Source organism: Lampetra fluviatilis, chromosome 3 (assembly GCF_964198595.1).
Source record: "Lampetra fluviatilis chromosome 3, kcLamFluv1.1, whole genome shotgun sequence".
Classification (NCBI taxonomy): domain Eukaryota; kingdom Metazoa; phylum Chordata; class Hyperoartia; order Petromyzontiformes; family Petromyzontidae; genus Lampetra; species Lampetra fluviatilis.
Window position 1 is genome coordinate 34593598 of NC_136277.1, and position 22928 is coordinate 34616525.

The 22928-nt window shown below is 53.5% G+C and overlaps 1 protein-coding gene across 1 annotated transcript; it reads right to left on the reverse strand.

The window, feature by feature from the left end:
* Nucleotides 1–984: 984 nt before the first annotated feature.
* CEP152 (centrosomal protein 152) lies at nucleotides 985–20957 on the reverse strand. The gene is made up of 23 exons (XM_078854983.1): nucleotides 20809–20957; nucleotides 18924–19031; nucleotides 18502–18711; nucleotides 17307–17922; nucleotides 16790–16939; nucleotides 16238–16377; nucleotides 15619–15819; nucleotides 14883–15030; nucleotides 14647–14738; nucleotides 12145–12308; nucleotides 11329–11524; nucleotides 10909–11037; nucleotides 10592–10722; nucleotides 10031–10159; nucleotides 9512–9632; nucleotides 8915–9409; nucleotides 8149–8377; nucleotides 6279–6485; nucleotides 5840–5921; nucleotides 5216–5310; nucleotides 4456–4639; nucleotides 3550–3668; nucleotides 985–2694 (listed from the first exon to the last, which is right to left on the reverse strand). The coding sequence occupies exons 2-23, from the start codon at nucleotides 19008–19010 to the stop codon at nucleotides 1832–1834; spliced, it is 4788 nt and encodes a 1595-aa protein (XP_078711109.1). The 5' UTR covers nucleotides 19011–19031; nucleotides 20809–20957; the 3' UTR covers nucleotides 985–1831.
* Nucleotides 20958–22928: the final 1971 nt, after the last annotated feature.

Below are 22928 nucleotides of genomic sequence, written 5' to 3' on the forward strand. Positions count from 1 at the left end.
GGAGGGATGATGGGCTCAATCCACCCCCCAGAGACATTAAACACGGACACTTCAGACTCTCCAATTAACACGGTTGCGCCTACGTACGTTGCGAAAGAAGTTCAACAGCAACATACATACTAGCCATTCGCTCCACTGCTGAACCACGAGGCGGATTAAACAAAAACCGAACACATTCATAAATAACACCGCACTAAACGGAGAAATATATATGGAGGCATGTCGGGCAATGGCCCATCGTTACGGCAGCTCTATTCGTATTTAGCCGAGAGGACTAAACGAGGATGGGTGTGAGGTAACCACGAGTCCGTGACTGTGGCGGAGGGGGGGGCGCGAGGGCACGCCGCTAGACACACCGACGTGGCCTTCAGCTGCCGTGACGCAGCACGGAGCTCTTCCCAGCACCTTCCCAACACCTCACGCACGCACGCGCACACACACACGCACGCAGGCACACACACACGTGTGCGTGTGTGTTTTGGCTCCCGTGTGTTTGTTGAGCCCGGGCGACCTGGACACCATAAACAATCCGCGTCTCGCACAGTATGCAAATATATTTTGGTACTCCGCCAACCGAAAGCTGCGTTGGTGTTTTTAACGATCGTGCACATTCACCCGCTTTGGAAAAAGTTCTGCGCTCCGCAAGGTCATCTCCAGCGCGTTCGATGCTTTTGCGGCAGATATCGTGAAATACTTTGTAACTGCTGCTCAACGGCAAGAGGTCTGTGTCGTGCTCGCCAACAGCGATCTCTTCCTCCCTACCACCCAGGCTCAGCTCCAGCACGCTTCGTCCTTGAAACAGCGGCAACTCGAGCGGATCTTTAGGTTTCCCAAGTTTAAAGCTCTCAGGACATCGGGACACAACTCGGCTGCATTTTCATCCAGCAGCACGCTTCCTCGATGCACGCTGCTGTGCAAGTGCATTCAGACATTAACTTGTTTCACACGTTGGCTGAATACTATTGAAAAAGAAACGTGTTGCACGGTTAAACGTACAAAGTTTAATTTGAAATATATTATTAAAAAATATATATGAATTTACATGTACAGTACTGAGTGATTTTAATGACATCTTCGATAAATTATCCCACAAAAACCACCGCAAAACACGCTGTAAAAAACACAAGTGACAAAGCACACAGGGCTACAGTCACACACACACCAACTCTGGGAGTTTAAAATTCATCCCAGACACCCCCCTGTGCTCATGTGGAACCGAGCACTCCGCGTACTTCACATTTAGACGTGTAACCTTGGCAGGGGTGAACAAAATAGCATGCAGTGAATACAATGCACAGCACCACTCACTCCTGGAGGGACCGACACGGCCATCAACAGCGCTATATGGCAGTCAACCACAGCACACCGCCAATACCAACGACCGCAACGTGGCCTGCATTTGCAGCACAAATTCTAGCCCGAGGTCGAACTTTCGCATAAACCCGACCTCGGCCAGACCATAACACCAAGGTAAAATGTTATGTTTTCAATTATGCTCACGTTAAAGTTATGGCATCGATATTACGGCTCCAAAATGTATGGTTATACCACCTGCGTTAAAAACTAAAGGAACAAATTGAACGATTATGGCACAAACGTGAACAACATCCATAAAGTTAATACCGATGTTCACGACCAGGGGACCAGAGCTGACGCTGTTAACTACCAGAGTAATGGCGTTAACAATAAGGGCACTGGCATCAGTGACAGTCCATGGGTAGTCCACGGGCGGTCTGTTACACGCTGCCTCTCTGACAGCCATCGATGTGGACATCCCCTCGATGGCGTTACGCCCGCGTGCCGCAGCGCCCGGCTGCTGGCGCGTTGCTCGTCACTGCTCGGGCCGCATGCCGTCGCTCGAGGGCCGCGAGCCGCCGCCCGAGTCCGACGTCGTCGCCGACGACGAGTCCGTGGCGGCGGCGCCGCGCGCCCCGCGGTTCCCTGCGACCTTCGGCCCCGGCGCCCGCGACGCCGGCGCCCGCGACGCCGGCGCCCCGTCCCGCACGGGCGTCTCGCGCGAGCCCGGCGATCGCGCCCTGCCTGGGCCGCAGGAGGAGGAGCGCGGCGCCGTCGCGACACGCGGGCGACGCTGGGAGTGCGGGGAGGCGCCGGCCGGAGCCGGGGACCCGAGCCGACACCGGGCGCTTGTGCCGGGCGCTCGCTCCGACGGCGCAGCATCTCGGAGGAGGCGCGGCGAGAGCACGGGGCCAACCGGCGCTTCCCCTTTACTGGGAAAATCTCCTTCGCTTGGACCTCGAAAACCGTCGGACGAGTAAAACCACACCGCCTTGACGGCACCGAGGCCGTTAGGTTTGCTCGCGACGCCATGATTGTTTAGTAGCCTTGTAGGAAAGCCGGCCGCTCCGCGTGGTGTGGGCTTATCAGGGAGAAGCGATGGCGAGGGCAGCTCCCCACTCCCCTGCCCCATGTTGAGTGGCAGGTCGAGGCCGTGCAGCGACCGCTGTCTGAGCCACGAGTCAACGTCGTCACCTCCGCCACCTCCGCCGCCACGCTGCCGGTATTGCCCATGCCCTGGCTGTGGGCCCCGGGCCTCGACGCCGCTCCAAGCGCTCCTCTCGTCCCCGCGCGCTCCACCTCGGTTGAAGTCTCCTGTCCGGTCCTCCCACCCACCGCCGCCAGTGGCACCCAGCACCGGCGAATTGGCCTTTGCTTGTTGGCTCGAGTTTTCCCTCTCTGCATGCGGAACATGGAGACAGCACTTCACTAACAGGAAGTCAACGCGCTTCGACACTTACACTGATAATGGACAGGTTCTCATCTTTGCTGATGGGCCTTGGCCAACGGTGGAGATCCCACATTCCCGTGGTTGGGGGCCAGTCTCTTCACTTTAACAATGGAAAACACGAGATTCATATATAACAGCATGAATATAACAATCGTCCACTAATAAGCCAGAGTTTTCATAATTCACATATATTATTTAAAGGATGGTCCGACTTGGAAAGTTTTAAACTCTTTATTGAGGTAACGAGCATGGGGGAGGAAGCCAGAGAGTGTGGACAAGACTCCCACATCAGCAACCTACTTGGTGTGCTGCCCTGCAGGTTGGGTGTCACAAACAATACTGATCTGGTGGTCCACCCACCCTGCCCCCCCCCAGGGGTGTACTACCACGCATGGCTGCCTGCATATCATTACCTCCACACGAGGGAGTACATTCGACAGCGCACATGATGGGAAGGGACAATGTCCTGCCGGCCTTTAAAACAACGATGTAACCAAGCCTTGCTGTCCAGGTTTGCTACCTATCCTTTGATAATAATTTCAGACCATTGTCTTCCTCATTTATTATATTTTTATATATTTTCATATTATCGTCTGATCACGTTTCTGTTAGTTTCACAATTAGTGTATTGGTTTATTGCTTTTCAAATCACTCGCGTCTGCATTTGTGCATATCGCGCACACACGCGCGTGTGCATGTCTGGATTAGCGCTTTGAGACGTTTGCTGTGAATAACACTTCATCACGTGGCCGCAATATAAGTGACAATTTAAATGAACCATCTGCCTTGAAAGCAGCGTGTACCCGCGCTCTGTGTGCGGGCGACGTCGGCAGGTCGAGGTGGGGCAACGCCCCACGCTGCGGTGGCCGCAGCAGCATCAGCAGCAGCGCCGCTCGTTCCGCCGGAAGAGCTGCAGCTCTGCCTGCAGGAAACCGCAGCGGGGAACAAACATTTCTAACTGTCAGCCGTCACGGCCGCCACCCCCCCTCACCCACTTCCCCAGGCGACGTAGTTAATACCGTCACAGACGAAAGTGTGCCCGTGACCTGCTTAATATTTCATCCAGTTCCTAGTCTATTTTTCAAAATCACTCGTGCGGTGAATTTGATGAATTTCAGCACAGAAAGAGGTGCACAGAACGACACCGCAAGAAATGTGAAGGTCCACATCGGTCGCTCGAGCAGGAGAGCAGCGACGTGATGAATGAAACGCCAAGCACCCGAGTGCCTGGACCCATCAATCTTCTGGGCCAGTGGGACCATAAGCCTGAGCGTGACCATGGGCAGAAGACGTTTATGAAAGTGAATGTGACGAACCAGCGGGTTTATTTTAAGCGATTCAAACATATTTAGCGTGATGTTTGTGTGTGTGCGCGTTAGCGCATGGGTGTGTGTACGAGCGGGGGTGTAGAGACGCACGTATTCACGTGCGTCTCGCAGACTCTACATGGTCACCGCCACCAACCAGTGGTCAAGGCCTCAGGAAGGTGATGGACATGGAAGCGCCGGAAACTCGAGAGGGAGACCGAGAAAGGAGCGATTCTAAGCGATGAACCGGCATTTGAAGGACTGTCGAGTGGACGTTGACACGATAGCCCAGCATGCGAGCGCGTGTCGACAGAAGAACAGGAAGGCAGACCCAACGTGAGCGGGGACAACGCCGGTAAGAATTGCGAAGCGTCGTGGACGACGCCCGCGTGCGCGTCCTACCCGCGGCTCTCGCGCCCGTCCCACAGGCGCTCCGTCGCCGCTGCCAGCGCCGCCGCCACCGCCGCGCCGTCGGGGCAGCCGTCGTGCAGCGCTCGCACCAGGCGCGCTCGCTCCCGCCGCACCTCGGTGCGCACGAGACGTGCGGCGCGGTCCCGGCCGTCCCGCGCGTGCTGCAGTACGCTGCCTGCCCGCCGACAATGGCCACACAACGGCGAGTTCCAACATCACAGCGCAGACACGACAACGCGCTGTCACAGCGCAGACACGACAACACGCCCTCACAGCACAGACACGACAACACGCTGTCACAGCACAGACACAACACGCTGTCACAGAGCAGACACGACAACACGCCCTCACAGCGCACACACGACAACACGACGTCCAAGCTGTGAGCACGACTAAAAAATGTACACGGCAAGAAAACAAACACGGCCGCTTAAGGTGCACGAGTACAAAATAAACGTTATCTGAAAGCAGTCGTAAAAATAACCCAGGCGCTAACTTTCAGGCTGCGGGTTCTCACGTGTCATTACCCGCGCCGTGTTAGGCGATGCCACTCCATTGATTTTAATAAATTTACAAAACGGTTCGGCAGTTTTTATTTCCCATGTTTGTCTTTACACCCAAATTAGCTTTGACTTCGTTTGCTTTTTCACATTTTCCAGGCTGATGGGAGTCGCACCCACTTTGCTTCGGTGTGTTCACATGTACGTAAGTGCGCGCGCGTGTGTGTGTGTGTGTGCTCATCGACACTTACAGCGCAGCTGCTCCAGTGAACCCAGGTAGTGGTCGTGCAGCCGCTGGATGACCTCACGACACGGGTCGTGCATGCCTGGGCCTTCCCCCGCGGCCCTGCGCAACCGGCACGCGGACCGCGCAGTACAGACGTCAGGAACTTCGACTCGTTGACGCGCGCGCGCTCGCTCACCACCGCCCCACATCAATCCGGTCACCACTCACACCAACTCTGATGTCTAAGTTTGAGTTGGTTTTGTTCAACCAGGTGAGAAGTCAAGAGACCAGGTTAAAGACTAATTTGCAAGAGTGGCCTGGGTCACCAAAATAACAAAAGCAAACACGAAGCTGTTGCTGCAGAGCAACAACTATCGTTTGACATTGAGGTGGTTCAGCCAGACAGTTGCGTACAGCAACGAAGTCAAGCAAATACGCCAAATCACTGCACCATCCTGTTCAAGTGATTCTAGAGCGGTGCTCATCTTGTGTCTACAGTCCTGAGCAAGAGTCGGGACGTCCACAAGTCAGGGACGAGTCACTTACCACTGCGCCACACGAGGCTCACTCAATGAGTGTCTACCGTTGGGCAATTGTGGATGGCCAGGCGGATGTAGTCGGAGGAGTAAATAATGAGCATCGCCCTCACCCCTTCGACGCCTCTTCTTGCAGCTTCTCCCTCAGCTGATGGTTCTCAGTGCGCAAGGTGTGCACAGCTGCTTCTTGCTCCGCTGAGCATTGGCACACACAAACAAGCAGACACCAACGAGCACGGACACACCATGTAAGTGCAAATTTACACTGGCACGCGCGGTGTAATGGTCATCACGACATGCAAAACAATATTATTTACTCTGAGCTGGAATTTGTCCAAATTACGTATAGAATCAAGCTTTCTGCGATGGCTCTTTGTGCAGTGATTGGTGACTGGACACAGGCCATCAACTCACTACACTTGAACACCCATTTTCTCTTGAGCTTTTATTTCAACACGTTTTGCCGAGCAGAGGCCCAAACGTTCTCGGTAAGTGTGTCGCATGGAGAGCGGGTCACCCCTCGTGTGACCCGTGTCACCGCGCCGCCCGTACCCTGCCAGCGCATCTTGAGCTGCTTGAACTGCAGGCGGTAGTGGCGGTCGGCGTTCTGCAGCTCCCTGCACACTCGCTCCAGCTTGGCCTGCAGCTCGCCCTTCTCTCGCTCCAGCTTGCCCTGCCATTCGCTCTTCTCCCTCTCCAGGTGGTACTGCAGTTCCCCCTTTTCTCTCTCAAGTGCCTTCACCTTCTCCTCCAGCCTCCCTGTATACACGCGCACACGCATACGGCATATTGTCAATCCGTGGCTGGATCAAGGACTTCCTTGACCGTGCTAAAACACGATGGTCACTGTGGGTTTGCGTGGGTGGGACGCATTGATGCGGGAGCATATAAGTGCATTACAACAATGGATTTTGCTGCACTGCACTCTGTGGCCCAACCACACATTCCTGCCCTTCTCTGGCTACCTGTGTGGGTCTGTTGGACGCTCATGCAAGTACTTATTCAGGCTCGAGATCGGGCACAATCCGAGTGATTTGGTCACAGGCACACAAACACATGTACACTATGAGTACACAGATAGGAGGCGTTGTTATAATAGATGTAATCGTAAGAGGAGGCTGCAACGGATGGGGGCAGCTTACTGAGAATGCAAATACCAAGGGGAACAGTTTAAGTGAGATAGTAGAACAGTTAAACAGCAGATCTATGTCTGATGTTAATGACAATGTAAAGTGGATTAACAAAGCATCGGAACGTGACCGCATCTCCCGATGCTGTACAGCAACAGTGGGCATGTTATCTCCCTCGCCTGGTACGCAGTAAGTCGTGGGTTCGATCCCGATCCTGATGCCTCTGTATTTGGAGTTCATGTGTTCTCTCCCCGTGGTCATGTGGATTTTTTTCCGCGACCTCCAGTTTTACCCTCCACGTTTATAAACATGCATTTAGATTATTTGGCTGCACCTATCAATTCCAGCATATGATATAAGCCAATTCAATGAGCTATCACGTGTGACCGGGTCACTTCTAAGAAAGAGCTAATAGCTCAGTGGACTTTACCTGCTAACATAAAAAAGTAGTATCGTAGTTTTGTTGACAGAGAGACGCAGCCACAGGCAGAGAAGAGGAAAGGTCTTGAGCCTGGACTTGAACAGGGGCAGGGAGCCGATAGCATGGGAGGCTGAGGGATTCCCCAGAAAATGGGCGCAGCAGAGGAGAATGAGGGACCGCTCACTGAGCCAAGGTGCCCTGGGGGCTTCGATAAAACATCTGGAGCAGAGTGTGTGATTGCGCAATATCTGCGGGATCTGTCACAAGGAAGCGAAGAGGTGTGGGAGCATTAACAGCTTTGGGTGCGATGACCTCTTTACCTTACGAGTAGCTATAGACACACACAAAACACAAGCACCTTCCCATAAAGCGCGGCTCAGGAGGTCTGGGTGCGATTGCTCAATTTTAAATAGTTTTAGCATGCGCAGCTACACCACCTATAGGTCACAAAAGGAGCTACATTCATGAAGTGCTAACTACCTGTTTGTGTCATGCCATGTTCCTTGCCATTTACCCTGTGCAGCAACATTGCAGCGTAGGAATAAGAACCGTTATGAAAAGTGGCAGTACACACCTGTTTGGTGTAGTGAGCAATGCCGGCATGACATAACGGCGTACACCAGCATTTCTACACTGGTAAACGTGTTTAAATGTCTGTTAGTATGTACACTCTTTGGTTCTAAGTATGTATGTTGAACCTCTTTCGCACCATACGTAGTCAACCGCGCTAATCGGAGGTGCAGGGTAAGGACGACAAGCTAAACACAAAAAGTAGCCTTAAAGAAATGAGTTTTCAATCTCGACTTCCTAATAGGATGGTTTGCATGAACGACGTGCGAAGCGAGTGGCGACTGCGGCGGGCAGAGCGCACCGAGCACAGACTGGTGCTGCCGCAGCAGGGCACGGTGGTCGTGCTCGCACTGCGCCAGCGCGCACGTCAGCTCCTGCTGCTTGTCCTGGCCCCAGCGCGCCCGAGCCTCGGCCAGCGCCGCGCGCAGCCTCGCATCAGCCTCGCGCTCCCAGCGCGCGCGCTCGCTCGGGCTCGCCGCCCCGGCGCCGCCGTCCTCGCGCCCCGTGCCTTGCGCTGGCCACCTCCCGTCCTGCGAGGTAACACGAGCCCACGAGTCGAGCCAACGAGTCGAGCCAGCGGCCAACAATCAGGAGCGTGGCCCTCATCCAGCCGTAACAGTGTATTGCTGCTCACTGCGGCTGCCAATCAGTAACCCTAACCGCATCGTTATTTCCAATACGATCATCATCAAATTTTCCATTCATGCCTACAGCGCATCCATTCACACCCCATTCCCATGCTGAATGTGTGCCCCAAAGTTAATTTTGGTTGTTGGCAGCAGCAGTATTTTGTACGACAGCAAATTGCTGTCGTACTAAATACTGGGGGTGCGGTTGGAGACCCAAGCTGGAGGTGTGAGTTCGCTTAACAGATTGTAATCGGGAGGGGAACAGCCCCCCCCAGTGTCTCCCCTAGTAACGGTGCGCCACTCCACAAACACAATGCAAAGAACTAATTGCAACCATTAAGGCAACAGATATCGACATTTCAGCAATCACCTTTATACTGGAACTGCACTAAAGCTAAAGAGCACGATGTTAGTGAACGCTGAACCCACGATGTGTACCTTCGTGCTGGACGTATGCTGCGCTGGTGTTGTCATCTCACAGCTTCTGCTGGCGCCGGACTGGGGTTCCTTTGCCTTCCCACGGCCGTCGGGAAGCAAGTGCTCCTCTCCTGCAGCCTGGTGCGGTTCTTCAGTTTGGCTCCCGGCATCCACTCTGCTGTCCTCCTTCTCTTCCGTCTGGCAGGAGTTTTCCTTTCCCTCCTGTTCCGTCTGGCTGTATTGCTCCGACCTCTCCTGTTCCGTCTGGCTAGAATGTTCCGCCCTCTCCCCTTCGCTTTGACAAGCAGCATCCGCTCTCTCTGTGCCGGCCTGGCACGCCACGCTGACGCCCGCCTCCTTCTCAGGGTCCACCGCCTGCGTCACCGGTGCTGCCGCGTCAGACTGCGGCTCGGTCTGCGAGTGCCGATGGGCCGTTTGGACCCGACCGGGCCGCGCCGACCCCGGCAACGCCGCCCTCCATTCCTTCTTCGCGCTCTGCAGCGCAGCCTCCACTGCCTGCACAACCGCAGAACCGCACAACTGAAGCCTCAGCGGGGGCCGATCTGCGCTGCACGCCGACCCGGCCAGGAGGGTTTGGGTGATGGCGAGGGAACCTACCTGCTGTTGGCGGCGTTCGTGCTGCCTCACAGCCTCCTCCAGCGCCTCGCGCTCACGGCACATGGTGATGTAGCACTCCTTCACGCCGTCCGTCTCCTGGACCAGCCCCTCCAGCTTGGCTCTGATCGCAGCGCACATGGGAATGTGTCAGGAACGCTGTTACACATCATCCCCACAGGTGTTTTATGGGAGGGGGAGGCGGAACTAGACTGGCTCAAGCTAGTAACATGGATGAGCCACCAGAAGATGGGTAATGATGTGCCATGTTTTGTTGAACCACTGCTTTAATAGGACAAACAAAACTTGCATTTAACTACTTCCTGACCAAACACCGCCAGATTTGGATTAAATTCCCACTTGGTAGAGAGGACGTACACAGGGCAGCCACCAGGATCGGTGCGGGTGGGCCAAGGACAATCTTGAAAAGCGCCACGCGACCGGTGGGAGACGCAACGCAAATTGAGCTGAGCCAAGCCGAAACGGAACCAGCTTTCAAGCGCCGGCAGAAAAGCTTCTCACCGGAACGACTGCAGCTGCTCCTCGTAGTGCCGCACCAGCTCCTCCTGCTCCTCCTGGAATTTCTGCCCGAGCTCCTCCCGTAGCCCGGCCTTGCCGTCCTCGTGGTACTGCTCGTACGTGCGCTCGCACCTGGAGCAGCACGGCGGGGAAGGGCGGATGCGCAAGACCTCGTTGGGGATGAATTGAGGAAGCACGGAGCTCGTCGCGGATGCTCACAATTGGCTGCGATGGAAAATGTGTCCTGTCCAAGCCCAATTACTTTTCTTTAGTCAACCGTGGCTGTTCTCTACTCCATGCGTTTCCTCTCCTTGTGGCACCCAGAAAACAGAGCATTTATACTCCGACTGTGGCAGAGTTTTCCCCTCACCACCCAAAGGTATAAGTTAATATCTGGTTGGGATAAAATCAGCCCATCACCAGAAATCAAACTCAGGTCCGCCGGGTTGACAGTGCAGTGCGCTCACCACCGCGTCACTTCGCCGCCGCTCCACAATAGGCTAAAAGCGGCTCCCGCACCGACAGCGCTGTGATTTTATAACGTGGCGCACGTGGGCACCGCACCTCTCCAAGGCTTCGCGCTTGTCTGCGTCAAAGTCGGCAACCATCTGCTTGATCTGCTCACGGAGCTCCTGGTTGGCCTCCATGAGCCGCTCCTCACCGCTCACCAGCTCGGACACCCGGACACCCAGCTCCTGGACATCATATTCATACACATTATAGGATCGGTATGTAAAACATGTTGTAAATATTTTAATAATCGATTTACTATCTTGTGGTGGTCCGTACCGTATTTATGCAAGAAGTGACGTGTGATTGCAATGGGCTCTTAAACGCATGTACACACACGCTTATATACACATGTGCACGTGTGCGCACACCTCTGTCTCCCGCTTCAGTGTTGCATTCTGCTGCTTTAGTGCCTCCAGCTCCTTTGCAGATGCAGCGTGAGCAGCATGCGGCACGCGTGCGCTGGCCTGCAGCTCTCTCTCCAGTGCACTGCAGCGCACCTGTACCCACAAAAACAAAGATCCCCCCCATATAGCCATCGGTAGTGTAGTTAGCAAGTACACGTGAAGACCAACACTATGCCTGGCCACCTTTGTCTCCCCATGGCAGATGTTTACACATTACACTAGGTACTTAATGGAGGTTGAGCCGACGCAGGGGAGGCCAAGAACCGGTTTAAATATTCGCCAACGTTATTGGTCATGTGTGAAAATCTAAATCGGGTTGCCGGGTTCACAGCATAGTGTGCTAACCACTACACTACCGCTCCGTACACCTATTCCTACACTCACCTGAGCATCCTTGGCACAAGCCTCGGCCTGCTGTGCCCTGGCCTCAGCCTGCTGCAGCTGCAGCTGCGCCTCCCCGAGCTCGGAGCGCTGGCGCTCCAGCTGCTGCCGCTTGGACTGGTTTCCCTGCAGCAATCGCTCCAGCTCCGCCTTCAGCCCGCTCACCAGACGCTCCAGGGGCTCCTCCCCAGCCTCCGAACTGCTCAGCGGCGAGGGCCACCAACACCAAGACACAGCGTGAGATCACGCACGGAGATGCAATAAACTTAAACAATGTGGCTTTTAAATGGCCATAACAATATCTATCCAATATTCATCTCTTTTCAATGCCAGACACTTTTGTATCTCCATTGGTAACGCTGACCATACGGCAATATCAGGTACTAATTTTATGCCGAGGCGACATAGGTAAAGCCCATGTCGGCTGGAGATGCCAATAGCTGGGCGTGGTAGTACCACGCCTATGGCCCAGGACTTTTGGGGTAAGCGTTAGCGGATCAGCAGTTCCACTGCTGGATTATATTTTTTCCGCCTGAGGACGACCGCTTGTGTTGCGATCGAAACATCGTGATTTATTTTATTTTATACCTACGTGACTTTACCGAAAGAACCAGAGTGTGGAGATGTACAATAACAAGGAGATAACTCAGTATGGCAAATGGGTTCTGTGCAGACCTTCCCATTGCTTGAATGTGTTTTACCCAGTTCGTTTGATTTCCGTCCACACGAAAATACACACTAAAAAAATGGAACTGACCAAACCATCCAACCATCCCTGCGGGAGCATCAAAGAGTGGTGTGCATGTGCGAAGCAGTAACCTGTGGACCCGGGGTGGTTTCATCACTGCGTTTTTGATGCCCAGCTCCAGGTAGGACTCAGAGAGAGCGAATTCTGCACCACCGTTCTGGCCGCCCACACGGACCCCAAACTTGGCGGCGCTCTCGTACATATTGAGGTGCTCCTTCAGTTCCGCGACCTCGTCCTGGGAGTAAACACGGAGCGAGGGTCGAGGGTTAAAATCCACCCGTCACAGCCCGAGGACTGCTTACACCTAAAAAAAGAGGTTGTAGGAAACACATCTTCTTCATCAGCCATGGCCTATATCCACTGCTGTATGCAGGCTTCCCCAAGCCGTCGCCATCTCTCACGGTCTCGTGATGCAACTGTCAGTGGAGATGAGCACCCCCCAGCTCTCGCGTGAGCAAGAAGACCGTGCAGTAAAGCTGCTTATTGTGATCGTCTGCCACATTACGATGCGTATTACTAAGCAAACTGGATGTGCTAATTCAAGTCAAGCATCACAGTCCTGCGGCCCGAGTAAACCGGCCCAGTTCTGCCTTCATTCATGACTCACACAACAAAATATCCCCAGACACAGCAGCCCTTTGAGTAAGTGCCAAACTGCAAACAGCCCTGCACAGTTCACCGTGGCCCATTTAGGGTGAGGGGAGGAGCAAGCAGAACAAAAGGTAAAGGCACAAAAGCTCTTGGCTCCCTCCAATTCAGCCACAGCTGGTGTGTTTGTGTGCGTCATGTGTTAGTCATCTGAGTCAGTTAAACCATAAGAGCTAGGTCTGCCCCATGACCTCCTACCAGAAAGTGCACCTAGCCTGGCACAAGTGTTGTGGTGACGACAACCCCCCATAATGGTCAAATGCGGCTGTTGTTGCGTTTGTGTATACGTGTTTATGTTTGCGGTTCAGGAAAGGGCGGTCCTGCACAGATGCCATATTTTTCTGTCCGTCTGCTACAGCAGAGGTGTAGGAAATTCCAACAAAACCTACATCTCTGCGTTATTGACCTGGTCAAGGCCTATGATACCATCAGTAGGCCTGGGCTCTGGGTTATTCGTCGTGCTTTCAGAGTCCATGACCCTCTGCTCACGATCATGAAGGACCTTCATGATGGTGAGCGGGCCCGGGTAAAACTACGTGGCCGGGAGTCGGAGCCATTCCTGTTCACCTTGGGGTGCGACAGGGATGACCTCTGGCTCCCACATTATTTAACATATTTTTCGACCATGTAGTTCGTGAAGCACTTCGATGGCTGTACCGGAGGAATTTCCATTTGGTACAGATACAATGGGAGGCTGATCGATGCCCGGGTGCGGTCAAGGGATGGCTCCCTATTGCTCAACCACGTTATGTATGCCGACGACCTGGCAATTGCTGCTCACTCAGAGGAGGAGTTGGAGTGCGTTGCTGCTGAACCTGGAGCTTGACACTAAGGTGGGGTCTTATCATCAGCCCCACCAAACTAAGCACCTGCCTGGGTATTTTGTATCATCGGACACTCCACCCCCACAACTCCCAATTGGGCAGTTGTGGAGAGAGTGGAGAGTTTTCCATACCTGGGAAGTATGCTCATGACCTGCTCTGGTTTGACAGCAGAGGTCTCGCTCCAAATCAGTCGAGCGGCATTATCTTTTCATCGGTTGTGTAACACTGTGTGTGGTCTGTCACTCCGCACGAAGCTTCAGGTTTTCTCGGCCACGGTCATTCCCTCCCTTCTCTACGCTTGTGAAACGTGGACCCCCCCTAATGGAACATCTTGGCCGGTTATAAACATTTAGGCTGGCCTGCCTACGATCCATCCTGGGTTTAACCAAACTGGATTGTGTGAGGAGCTCACAAATCCTTGAAAGATCTGGACAAAGTCCCATCGGTGAGCTCCTCCGGCAGGCAAGGCTGCGTTGGCTTGGTCATGTAGCCCGCATGCCCAGTCACCGCATGCCTAAACAGCTTTGGTTTGGCCGGATAGAGGGGGCTAAACAGGCGCGGCACGGGCTAGAAAAGAGATGGAGTGATGTGGTACAAGAGGATGTGGAGCTGAGAGGACTTGCCGATGACTGGTACCAGCGGTGTCAAGATCGGCCTCTGTGGAGGAGGATCGTGAAGGACGCTACTGGGCAGTTGGAGACAGTCGTCCTCCAACAACAACGGAGGGCAGAGGAGCGACGCTCACAACAATGAGCGGAGCGCCGGGTGGCTAAAGCACAGCAAGTTGGCACAGTAAGGGGCACAGGTTGGTGCATCAGCCAGTCATCTCAGTCCGTCGACCCGTGGCACCTGGGTCTGCCCCGTGACCTCCTGCCAGCGGGCATTCGACACTTCACGTGGCCTCAACGTGCACATAGCCTGGCACAAACGTCGTGGTGACATCACCGCCACTTAGTGGCAAATGGCAGTTGTTGTTATGTTTGGTTGTGAGCATATGTATTGTCGTGTGTGTAGATGTATGCATGTGTGCGAGTGTGCATGTCTAGCGCGTGCTTGTGCACGTGCGCATGTCTACGAGCACAAAGTGCAGGCGAGAACTACCTGCACAGCACGGTTTATACGGTCGCTTATGGTCCGCGCAGACAGCGCCTGCTGCAGCTGGATCTGAAGCTGCCCCATCTCCTGCACTGAGCCTGCTCGCACACACGCCGGACGTAAGGTCATCAAACCTCGCCACTCGGCACCATAGGTACTCGACGACGATAAGATTAGCGGAACCAATTTTATGCCACATTCCCCCCCAACACCTTTCGGAAGTCGGAAAATCCTTCACTCGCCTGACTGCAGGAGGTCGCGACACTGCTTCTGGCTCTCCTCCAGGCTGCGGGTCAAGCGGTTAACCAACTCAGCACGCTCCAATCGGCCCTCCTCCGCCTCCCTCTCCGCCTGCCTCGCTCTCCCCTCCAGCCGCTGCACCGCCTCCTCCTGGACACAAGGTTGCCATCGTCAAGGTACATTCACCTTGACCGTACAAAAAATGTCCAGAAGAAGCTATCAGCACGTTGAGCGAAATATCGCACGTCGTGCCGAACAGCACACGGTGCAACCGCGAAAATCCGACGGACAGCTATACAACACAACCACGAAAACCTATGCAATCACAAAGCTAACATTCTCTATATTCTGGGAGCAAAGAGCTTACATTGATGGGCAAGAATGGAAATCAACGTGTGAAGCTGTTTTGTGTTCACGGTCGAGAGGTGCGGAATAGCCAAAGCAGACCTGTTTCTGACCTTTAAATAAACGTATCAAAATTTAAATGTATAGGCCTTAGTCCTATAATAAAGTAATTTCCCAGCAATAAAGAACATTTAAATGAGGCTATCAAGTGTGAGGTGACACAAGCTTCTATAAATGAGTCAGTTTACATAAGATTGTAAGCAGAGATTAATTCTAAAGGAAGCGCTATGTGAGGAAAGACAAGAAAAGTTCTGCCATGCAGCAAGGCAGCTGTAGACCGTACGAGAGAAATAGGCCTCTGCAAATCGTGCAGACTGTGTCCTAGGAAAGCACCTGCTGCTGAATGACGCTCCTCTGCTGGTCGAGATGCTGCTGCAGCGCGAGCACCTCCTGCGCGTGCTTCTGCTTCAGGGCGGCGAGCGCGCTCTCGTGGCTCTCCCGGGCTCGCGTCAACGACTCCGAGCGACCAAGCTCTTCCAGCTGCTGCTGCAAGCTCTCCATCGATGCCTCAGCCACCTGCAGCTTGCGCACCACCTGTTGGGTGTCAGGTATAGGTGCAGCCCTGAATTTAAGCTCGAGCGCTCCTCCATCCATTGGGTACTTGGTCTACTCCCCCACGTTGGACAGGCACCTTAGAAGAGGTAGGAGTACCCACACATTACCCCACCATACACGACTTCCCGATCAACTGCGGTGAAGTCATTTATACCACTGGGGAACACAGCCAAGGGGATTTAAGAAACTTGGCCATTGTATGAACCACCACACTGGGAGATCGAACCGGCGACATCTGGATTTTAAGTTCAGTACGCGCGGTTACAATGTGCACGCCAAAGAGGGAGCAGGTGAGGCCGTCTCAAGTACATTTTCCAGTGTGTGACCCTGCTATGCCCGTCGACCACTGCTCCTAACCCCGCAACTCCCCACCGCTTGCCATCCCATCGCTGGTCACCTGGTCTTTGCCCGAGGTCAGGGCCTTGATGTGGGCATCCTGGGCCTGCAGATTCCCTTCCTGCATGCTCTCCTTCTCCCTGCCAGCCTGCACCAGCCGCTGGCACTCCTGCAGACTCACCATCAGGCCCTCCTTCTCTCCTACATGGAAGCAATGCACCACCGTATAATTTATTAAAATCATAAGTAGCTAACTATAGTGGTAATCTGAAATAAACGAGTCAAACAACAAGCAGACCCTTAGCAAGTGTCCCGCACATTGGGTAGCTTTTCACTATTTTGGTCAAGTCTAGCTCGAAGAATGAAATAGTTTGGACTGTTGTTGAGTGACACTTTTTAAACGGGATGAAGCAGGCCCAATCAATACTTGGTAGAGATGGCTGCATAAGGTCTAGATGGGAATGTGTCTTTGCTCAATGCTGCTAGTGGAATTGAGCATTGTCCACCACTCGTTTGAACAGAAAAGCGCTCTGACAATGACACAGCACGATGCTGAAAGAGCAAGTATGTATGTATGTATGCAACAATTGGCAGTGTAAGCAATAGTCCCCACCGGTGATGAGCGCCAGCTGGTGGCTGAGGATGCGGAGGTCGCGTGCGCTCTCCTCCTGCAGAGTGAGCAGCTGGTGTGACAGCTCGCTCACCTCCCGGCCCCGGGCCTGATACAGGATCTGCAGCTGAGTCAGTTGCATCGCTTGCCCACCTGTCTCATGCACACACGTACACACACGTGTACACAAGATCAAGAAGTGTGATTACTATGTGGGGAGGCCTTCATTCAACAGCAGATAGATCATGGCTGTTGTAGGTTTGTTTTACCGTTTGTTGTTTCATTAATTCAAATACACCAGAAATATCATTTTCACATAATTCGTGACATAATGCACATTCAGTGAGCATAAGAATCGGCTTTCAAGCCACAAATGGTTACATGTAAAGTATGTGATATCAGTGAAACACGAACAAAATATGGTTAGCTGCTGTGCTAAGAAGGATGAACTTATTTGTAATATAAGAACCACCAACAGACATCTGACACAAAGCCATTGCCCTCAATGCCCATCTCTCACCAGCAGCAGAATTCAGAAAGTCCTGCTGCATGGCGTTGAAATCTTGAGCAGCAGCCGACTCCGCCTGCTGCGGGGAGGGCGGCACCAGCCTGTGGCCGCCAGAGCCCTGGCGGTACGTCACGCGGTACACGTCCCCGTCGCTCAAACCCCCGGCCACCACCGGGCTCCCGCCACCGGCGGTGTCCCCATTCACTTGGCGGTGGCTGTGGTAAGCCGCGCTGTCAATGCCGTGTCCATTGACGTGCCCGTTGACGTGCCCGTTGACGTGTCCGTTGACGTGTCCGTTGACGTGTCCGTTGCTGTGCCCGTTGCCGTGCCCGTTCAACAGGGCGGCGCTGTGCTGCATGTCCCGGTATGCCGCCGGCTGCCCGTAGCCTCCTCCAGCATCCGCACCATCGCCGGTTGGGTAGTTTTCCTCGAAGGGTGTCCCGTCGGCACGAGCAAACCCCAGGTAGCTCTCGTCTGCGAGGACGTCGCTCTTGTTGGCATTGCCATCGCCATCGAGCCAGGCGTCGCCGTGGTGAGAGAGGGAGCCATCGCCAGACTTGTAGTCGTATCCGTTTGAGATGTAACTGTAGTCATTGTTGGATGTGTTGGCAGCATAGTGGCCATTAAACTATGGAAACACACCAAGAAGGATGTTAAGATAGCTGGCATTAGCCAAAGCAAAAATAGATTCGTAATCTTACAGTATTCTAACATGTTATTCCTTGTCCTGGTATATGTTGAGAAACATAAGCAAGCAGTTCAGGAGCACTGTCTTAATTGTGCCAACGTCGTTTGAGAGCCTTGAGTACCAAGGAATAAAACTGGATAGGGGCATTCACACCGCTCATCTGACAGGCAAAAGCTAAGTGAAAATGTGCTCACTTCTAAAAACCAGCACTAGTCAGTACATGGTGAAGTATGTTCAAATAACACCCGTAATGGGAAGGCCACCCAACAGCATGGGAAGACATTCAACCAGAGGTAGACCTGGGATCAATAACATTACAATTATGCATTCGCAATAAATTAAAATCACATTGCAATTATAATTTCTGATAATCACTGTTATAATTGAAATTATAAAAGAGCACAAGTCTGCCCAGCATTGCTTAGGACATGTTCATAATGATCACAATGAAAAGAGAGGCGTTGCTCATTGATACCGAGGCAGCAGTTGCTCTTTTCCCAGTGACGGCGGCGTCCTCACCTGCGTGTACCCAGCCTGGCCCAGGGCGCCCTGTCCTGTGCCGCCTTGGTCACCATAGGTGTGCGGGGGCCCGTGCGCCGCGTGGGCCCCGTGTCCGGGGTGCGACGACGCCCGGTCGTCCTCGCTCTCATCACTCAGCTCCGACGACGAGACATCTCGGCTGTCCTCCAAAAGGTCATCGGGAAGCGCTGTCGAGAGCAACTGCCGCAGCTAGAGATGGACAGTGACACAATAGGCGATCACGCAAATACACACGTGGTGTGGTGTCAACCATGCTCAACAGGCAAAGGCATAGTGTGTGGTCCAGCTTAGTAAAGGCGTAGTGTGATGTGCCCAGTGATGTGTGGTGATGGTGTGCCTGGTGCCAGGTGTGGTGATGGAGTGGTGAGGTTGGCTCGGTGTGGAGCTCGTGTTGCACACACCTCCTGCTCCCGCTCGCGCGCGTCCTGTTCGCTCTCCTGCTCTTCGTCGGGGATTTGCAGGGTTCCGAGATCAAAGTCAGCCGACATCTCTCAGCAGCAAAACCCCACCTGCAGGAAACACAAAGGATTCACCGCACAAGATTAATACCTTGGAGACGGGACAATGAAGGCGTCTCACCTGCTGCTTGCTCCCACTTCTGAACCCACCACACAACTACTGCACAAAGCTGTGCTGGTCCTACACTCCACTGCACCCAACCACTCAGGATCTTCACCTTGCTGCTAAACGGACACCCCCACCGTTGCACACAAAACACAAGTCAACCATACAGAACACGTTCATTTTTCCAAATGTAACACATTACATTGCTGTGTTCACCTTGGACAAGCTGCCATTGGGGGGCTCAAAAAGAACTGTGTCGAGACGTTTCGTTATGGTCGCGATATGGACGCCCGTTTGGTTATTGTTCTAAAAGCTGCACCCAGCTGCACCCCCCCACTCTCCACAGCTGCGAATTTTCTGCAGCCAGCCACACTCAACCACATTCTGCTGCATCAACACCGAGTGTGGTTCACCCTCCCGCACAAACCTCACCCCCTGCTGCACCATGAACGCGTGCGGCACAGACACAAAGCAGATTGTAAACACACCAACGACAAAGATTCCCCGTTGTTTCCTCGACAGACTGTTGGGGGGGGGAAGTGCTGTTAGCGAGCACCTTGGGGGTTTGGGTGGCCAACACCACGCCCGGCCGCCTTTGCCTCCCCAGCGGCGATGTTTACACAAGGCACCAAATGTTAATTTGAGGCCGAGTCGACCGAGGGGAGGCCCAGTACTGGTTCAGATAATCAACACCGGTGTTGGCCTTGAGCGCGAACCGAACTCGGGGCTTAGGGTTCGTACGTAGCGGCGCGCCACAAGAGCCGCCATTCGCCACAGCGGTTGTGCCAAGCTAAGTGCACTTCGAGGCCAAACACCCCACCACCACCACTACTATACCACCACCACCACTACTATACCACCACCACCACTACTACACCACCACCACTATACCACCAACTACTATACCACCACCACCACTACTATACCACCACCACTACTACACCACCACCACCACTACTACTACACCACCACCACTATACCACCAACTACTATACCACCACCACCACTACTATACCACCACCACTACTACACCACCACCAACTACTATACCACCACCACCAACTACTATACCACCACCGCCACTACTATACCACCACCCTACTATACCACCACCACCACCACTACTACACCACCACCACCACCACTACTACACCACCACCACCACTACTACACCACCACCACTATACCACCACCAACTACTATACCACCACCACTACTACACCACCACCACCACCACTACTATACCACCAACTACTATACCACCACCACCAACTACTATACCACCACCGCCACTACTATACCACCACCACCGCCACTACTATACCACCACCACCACTACTATACCACCACCACCAACTACTATACCACCACCACCGCCACTACTATACCACCACCGCCGCCACTACTATACCACCACCACCAACTACTATACCACCACCACCAACTACTATACCACCACCGCCACTACTATACCACCACTACTATACCACCACCACCACCACTATACCACCACCACCACTACTATACCACCGCATGAAACCAACACGATACGTTGCGTCCATACACAACAAAGGCATGCACACACCCAGCAGGCTTACACGGACATAACGCATCCTTCTCCTGAAAAGGGGGCATTCTCAGAAACGTTACCCTGCGACTGTTGTCCGGTCTAAGTTGGGGGAGGGGAGGACCGCAGACGGTGGCGGCCGCGCTTGCAAATACCTCAGCGGCAGCGCGCTCGGGGACTTTCTGTTGGTGTCGTTCGTGAGTCGGTCGGCGGCTGCGGCTGCGATCGCGCTCCGGCGGCCTCCATGAGGGCGACGCTCGCCCCAAACCGCGCGCCTTGGCGCCACTCGAAGCCCCTCGTGACGTCACCGCGCACGGCTGAGCCCGGATGACGTCACCGCGCACGGCTGAGCCCGGGTGACGTCACCGCGCACCGCTTCCAACTCGTTTGCGCGACGCGTCCGGAGCTCCTGACGTCACCACGCACGGCAGATTGAGTGTTTCGCGTGACGTCACCGCGCAGAGCAGCGCGCCTCCCCGCCCACTCGAACGGCGGCGGGAAGCGAAGGCGCGCTTCGTGCTGCTGCTGCGAGCGGCACCAACGCCGCCTCCTCCTCCTCGCTGGCCGATCGAGTCCCCCCGAGTCCTCAGGCCCCCCCGCCCCTCCCCAACGCCGCCAACTGGGGCCGGCACCTGCCAACAGCCGCCCCGCACGTGTGCAGGTGCGAGACGGCGCGCCGCTGAGTGGACCGATGGCCACCCAGTGGCCCAGTGTCTCGCTCGACGCCAGATGCGTCCACCTGGACGCGTGGCCCTCTGGCATCGATCAATGTCCCTGCACCCGATCGCGGTTACTGCTCGGAGCCGCCTTTGTCAAGGGTCTGGCATGGGAATTCAGTGGTGGCTCGGTGTTGGATGGTTGTAAAATGGGAGCTGCTTCCCTGGCAAAAGAAAGACGCAAGCCCTTAGACTCTTAGAGTAAGCTCTTAGATCGGACAGGTTTGTGTCACGATACATCGGTAACATCGATGTTTTCATTCCGATTCTTAGACGCGTTGGAATCGATGTTGATACCTTCAATGACATTGTTACATTGATGATTGCTCCTCTTGCTGTATTATTTTTCACGCCAAATTGTAAAGGTTATTAAAAGCACCCTGGTTGACAGGCGTCTTTATATGTAGATAGGGTTTAAAGTTCTCTTCTGGGAGACGTAGACGTAGGGTTTGCTCTGGGTTGAGTGTTGACCTCGCAACAGCAGCTTTGTAAATTTTACAAAATATAAATCATTACATTTTACGACGGATGTATCTATTTCTGTCTTATAATTATTATTTTTACGATATATCATAAGTCTGTGTTGAGTGTTCGCTATTCTATTTGCTTAAACAGCATTTCTTTTGAAGATTTGGATTAGCTCTTGTCAAGTTTTTTTTAAAGGCATCGAACATCCCCAAAACATCGATGTGTTAATAACAAACATCGACTGTTTGATTGATGTTTTTCATTCGGATGTCCGATCCCTAACGAGTGACGAGTTACTTTAATTAGCCATTCATTACTTTAATAATGAATACGCACCTCAATCATCCAAATCAGCCTCTCATCCCGGGTTCGAGTGTGGCCATGCAGCCCAAACTATGGACCACACAGGAAACCCACAGAGATGTATAGAGATACAGAGGCACAGATACATCATGAGGCCTAATTTTACTCTATAGATAGTAAGAGAGGACTCGGACAATACTTTACTGTGAACCCAGATGGGTAAAACGATGTAATAAAATATATTGTTCCACACTTGTGATAATAGTGTGTCTGCTTCACTGTGACACTTCACGTATCTTAAATGATACAACTTTAAGTCGAGATATCACAAAACACAGCCACTCTCCACTCTTGTCCAGGTATTAACTCACTTTTAATTGCCCTCCCGACTCCCTGAACCGCCCTTCCAACCCCATGAACTGGTTCCTAACTCCCTGAATTGCCCTCCCGACTCCCTGAACCACCCTTCCAACCCCCTGAACTGGTTCCTAACCCCCTGAACTGCCCTCCCGACTTCCTGCACTGCCCTTCATCTGCCTGCAGCTGACAGCCTCCCCGTGGCTGCCCGCTCATCACGCTCACGACTAAGTGCAAACAGAAAATCCAAGAAAAGACAGCAAAATATTGCAGAAAATGCACCGTACACCAACGCTGTGCAAAAATCCCAGTGGGATGCAAGTCAAACAACAACAACAACCACAAGACAACTTAGATTAAGGCCATCAGTCTAACTCCGTACTACAACAAAAAACATGGCCAAACCAAAAAACTTCTCGAAAATCACCAAA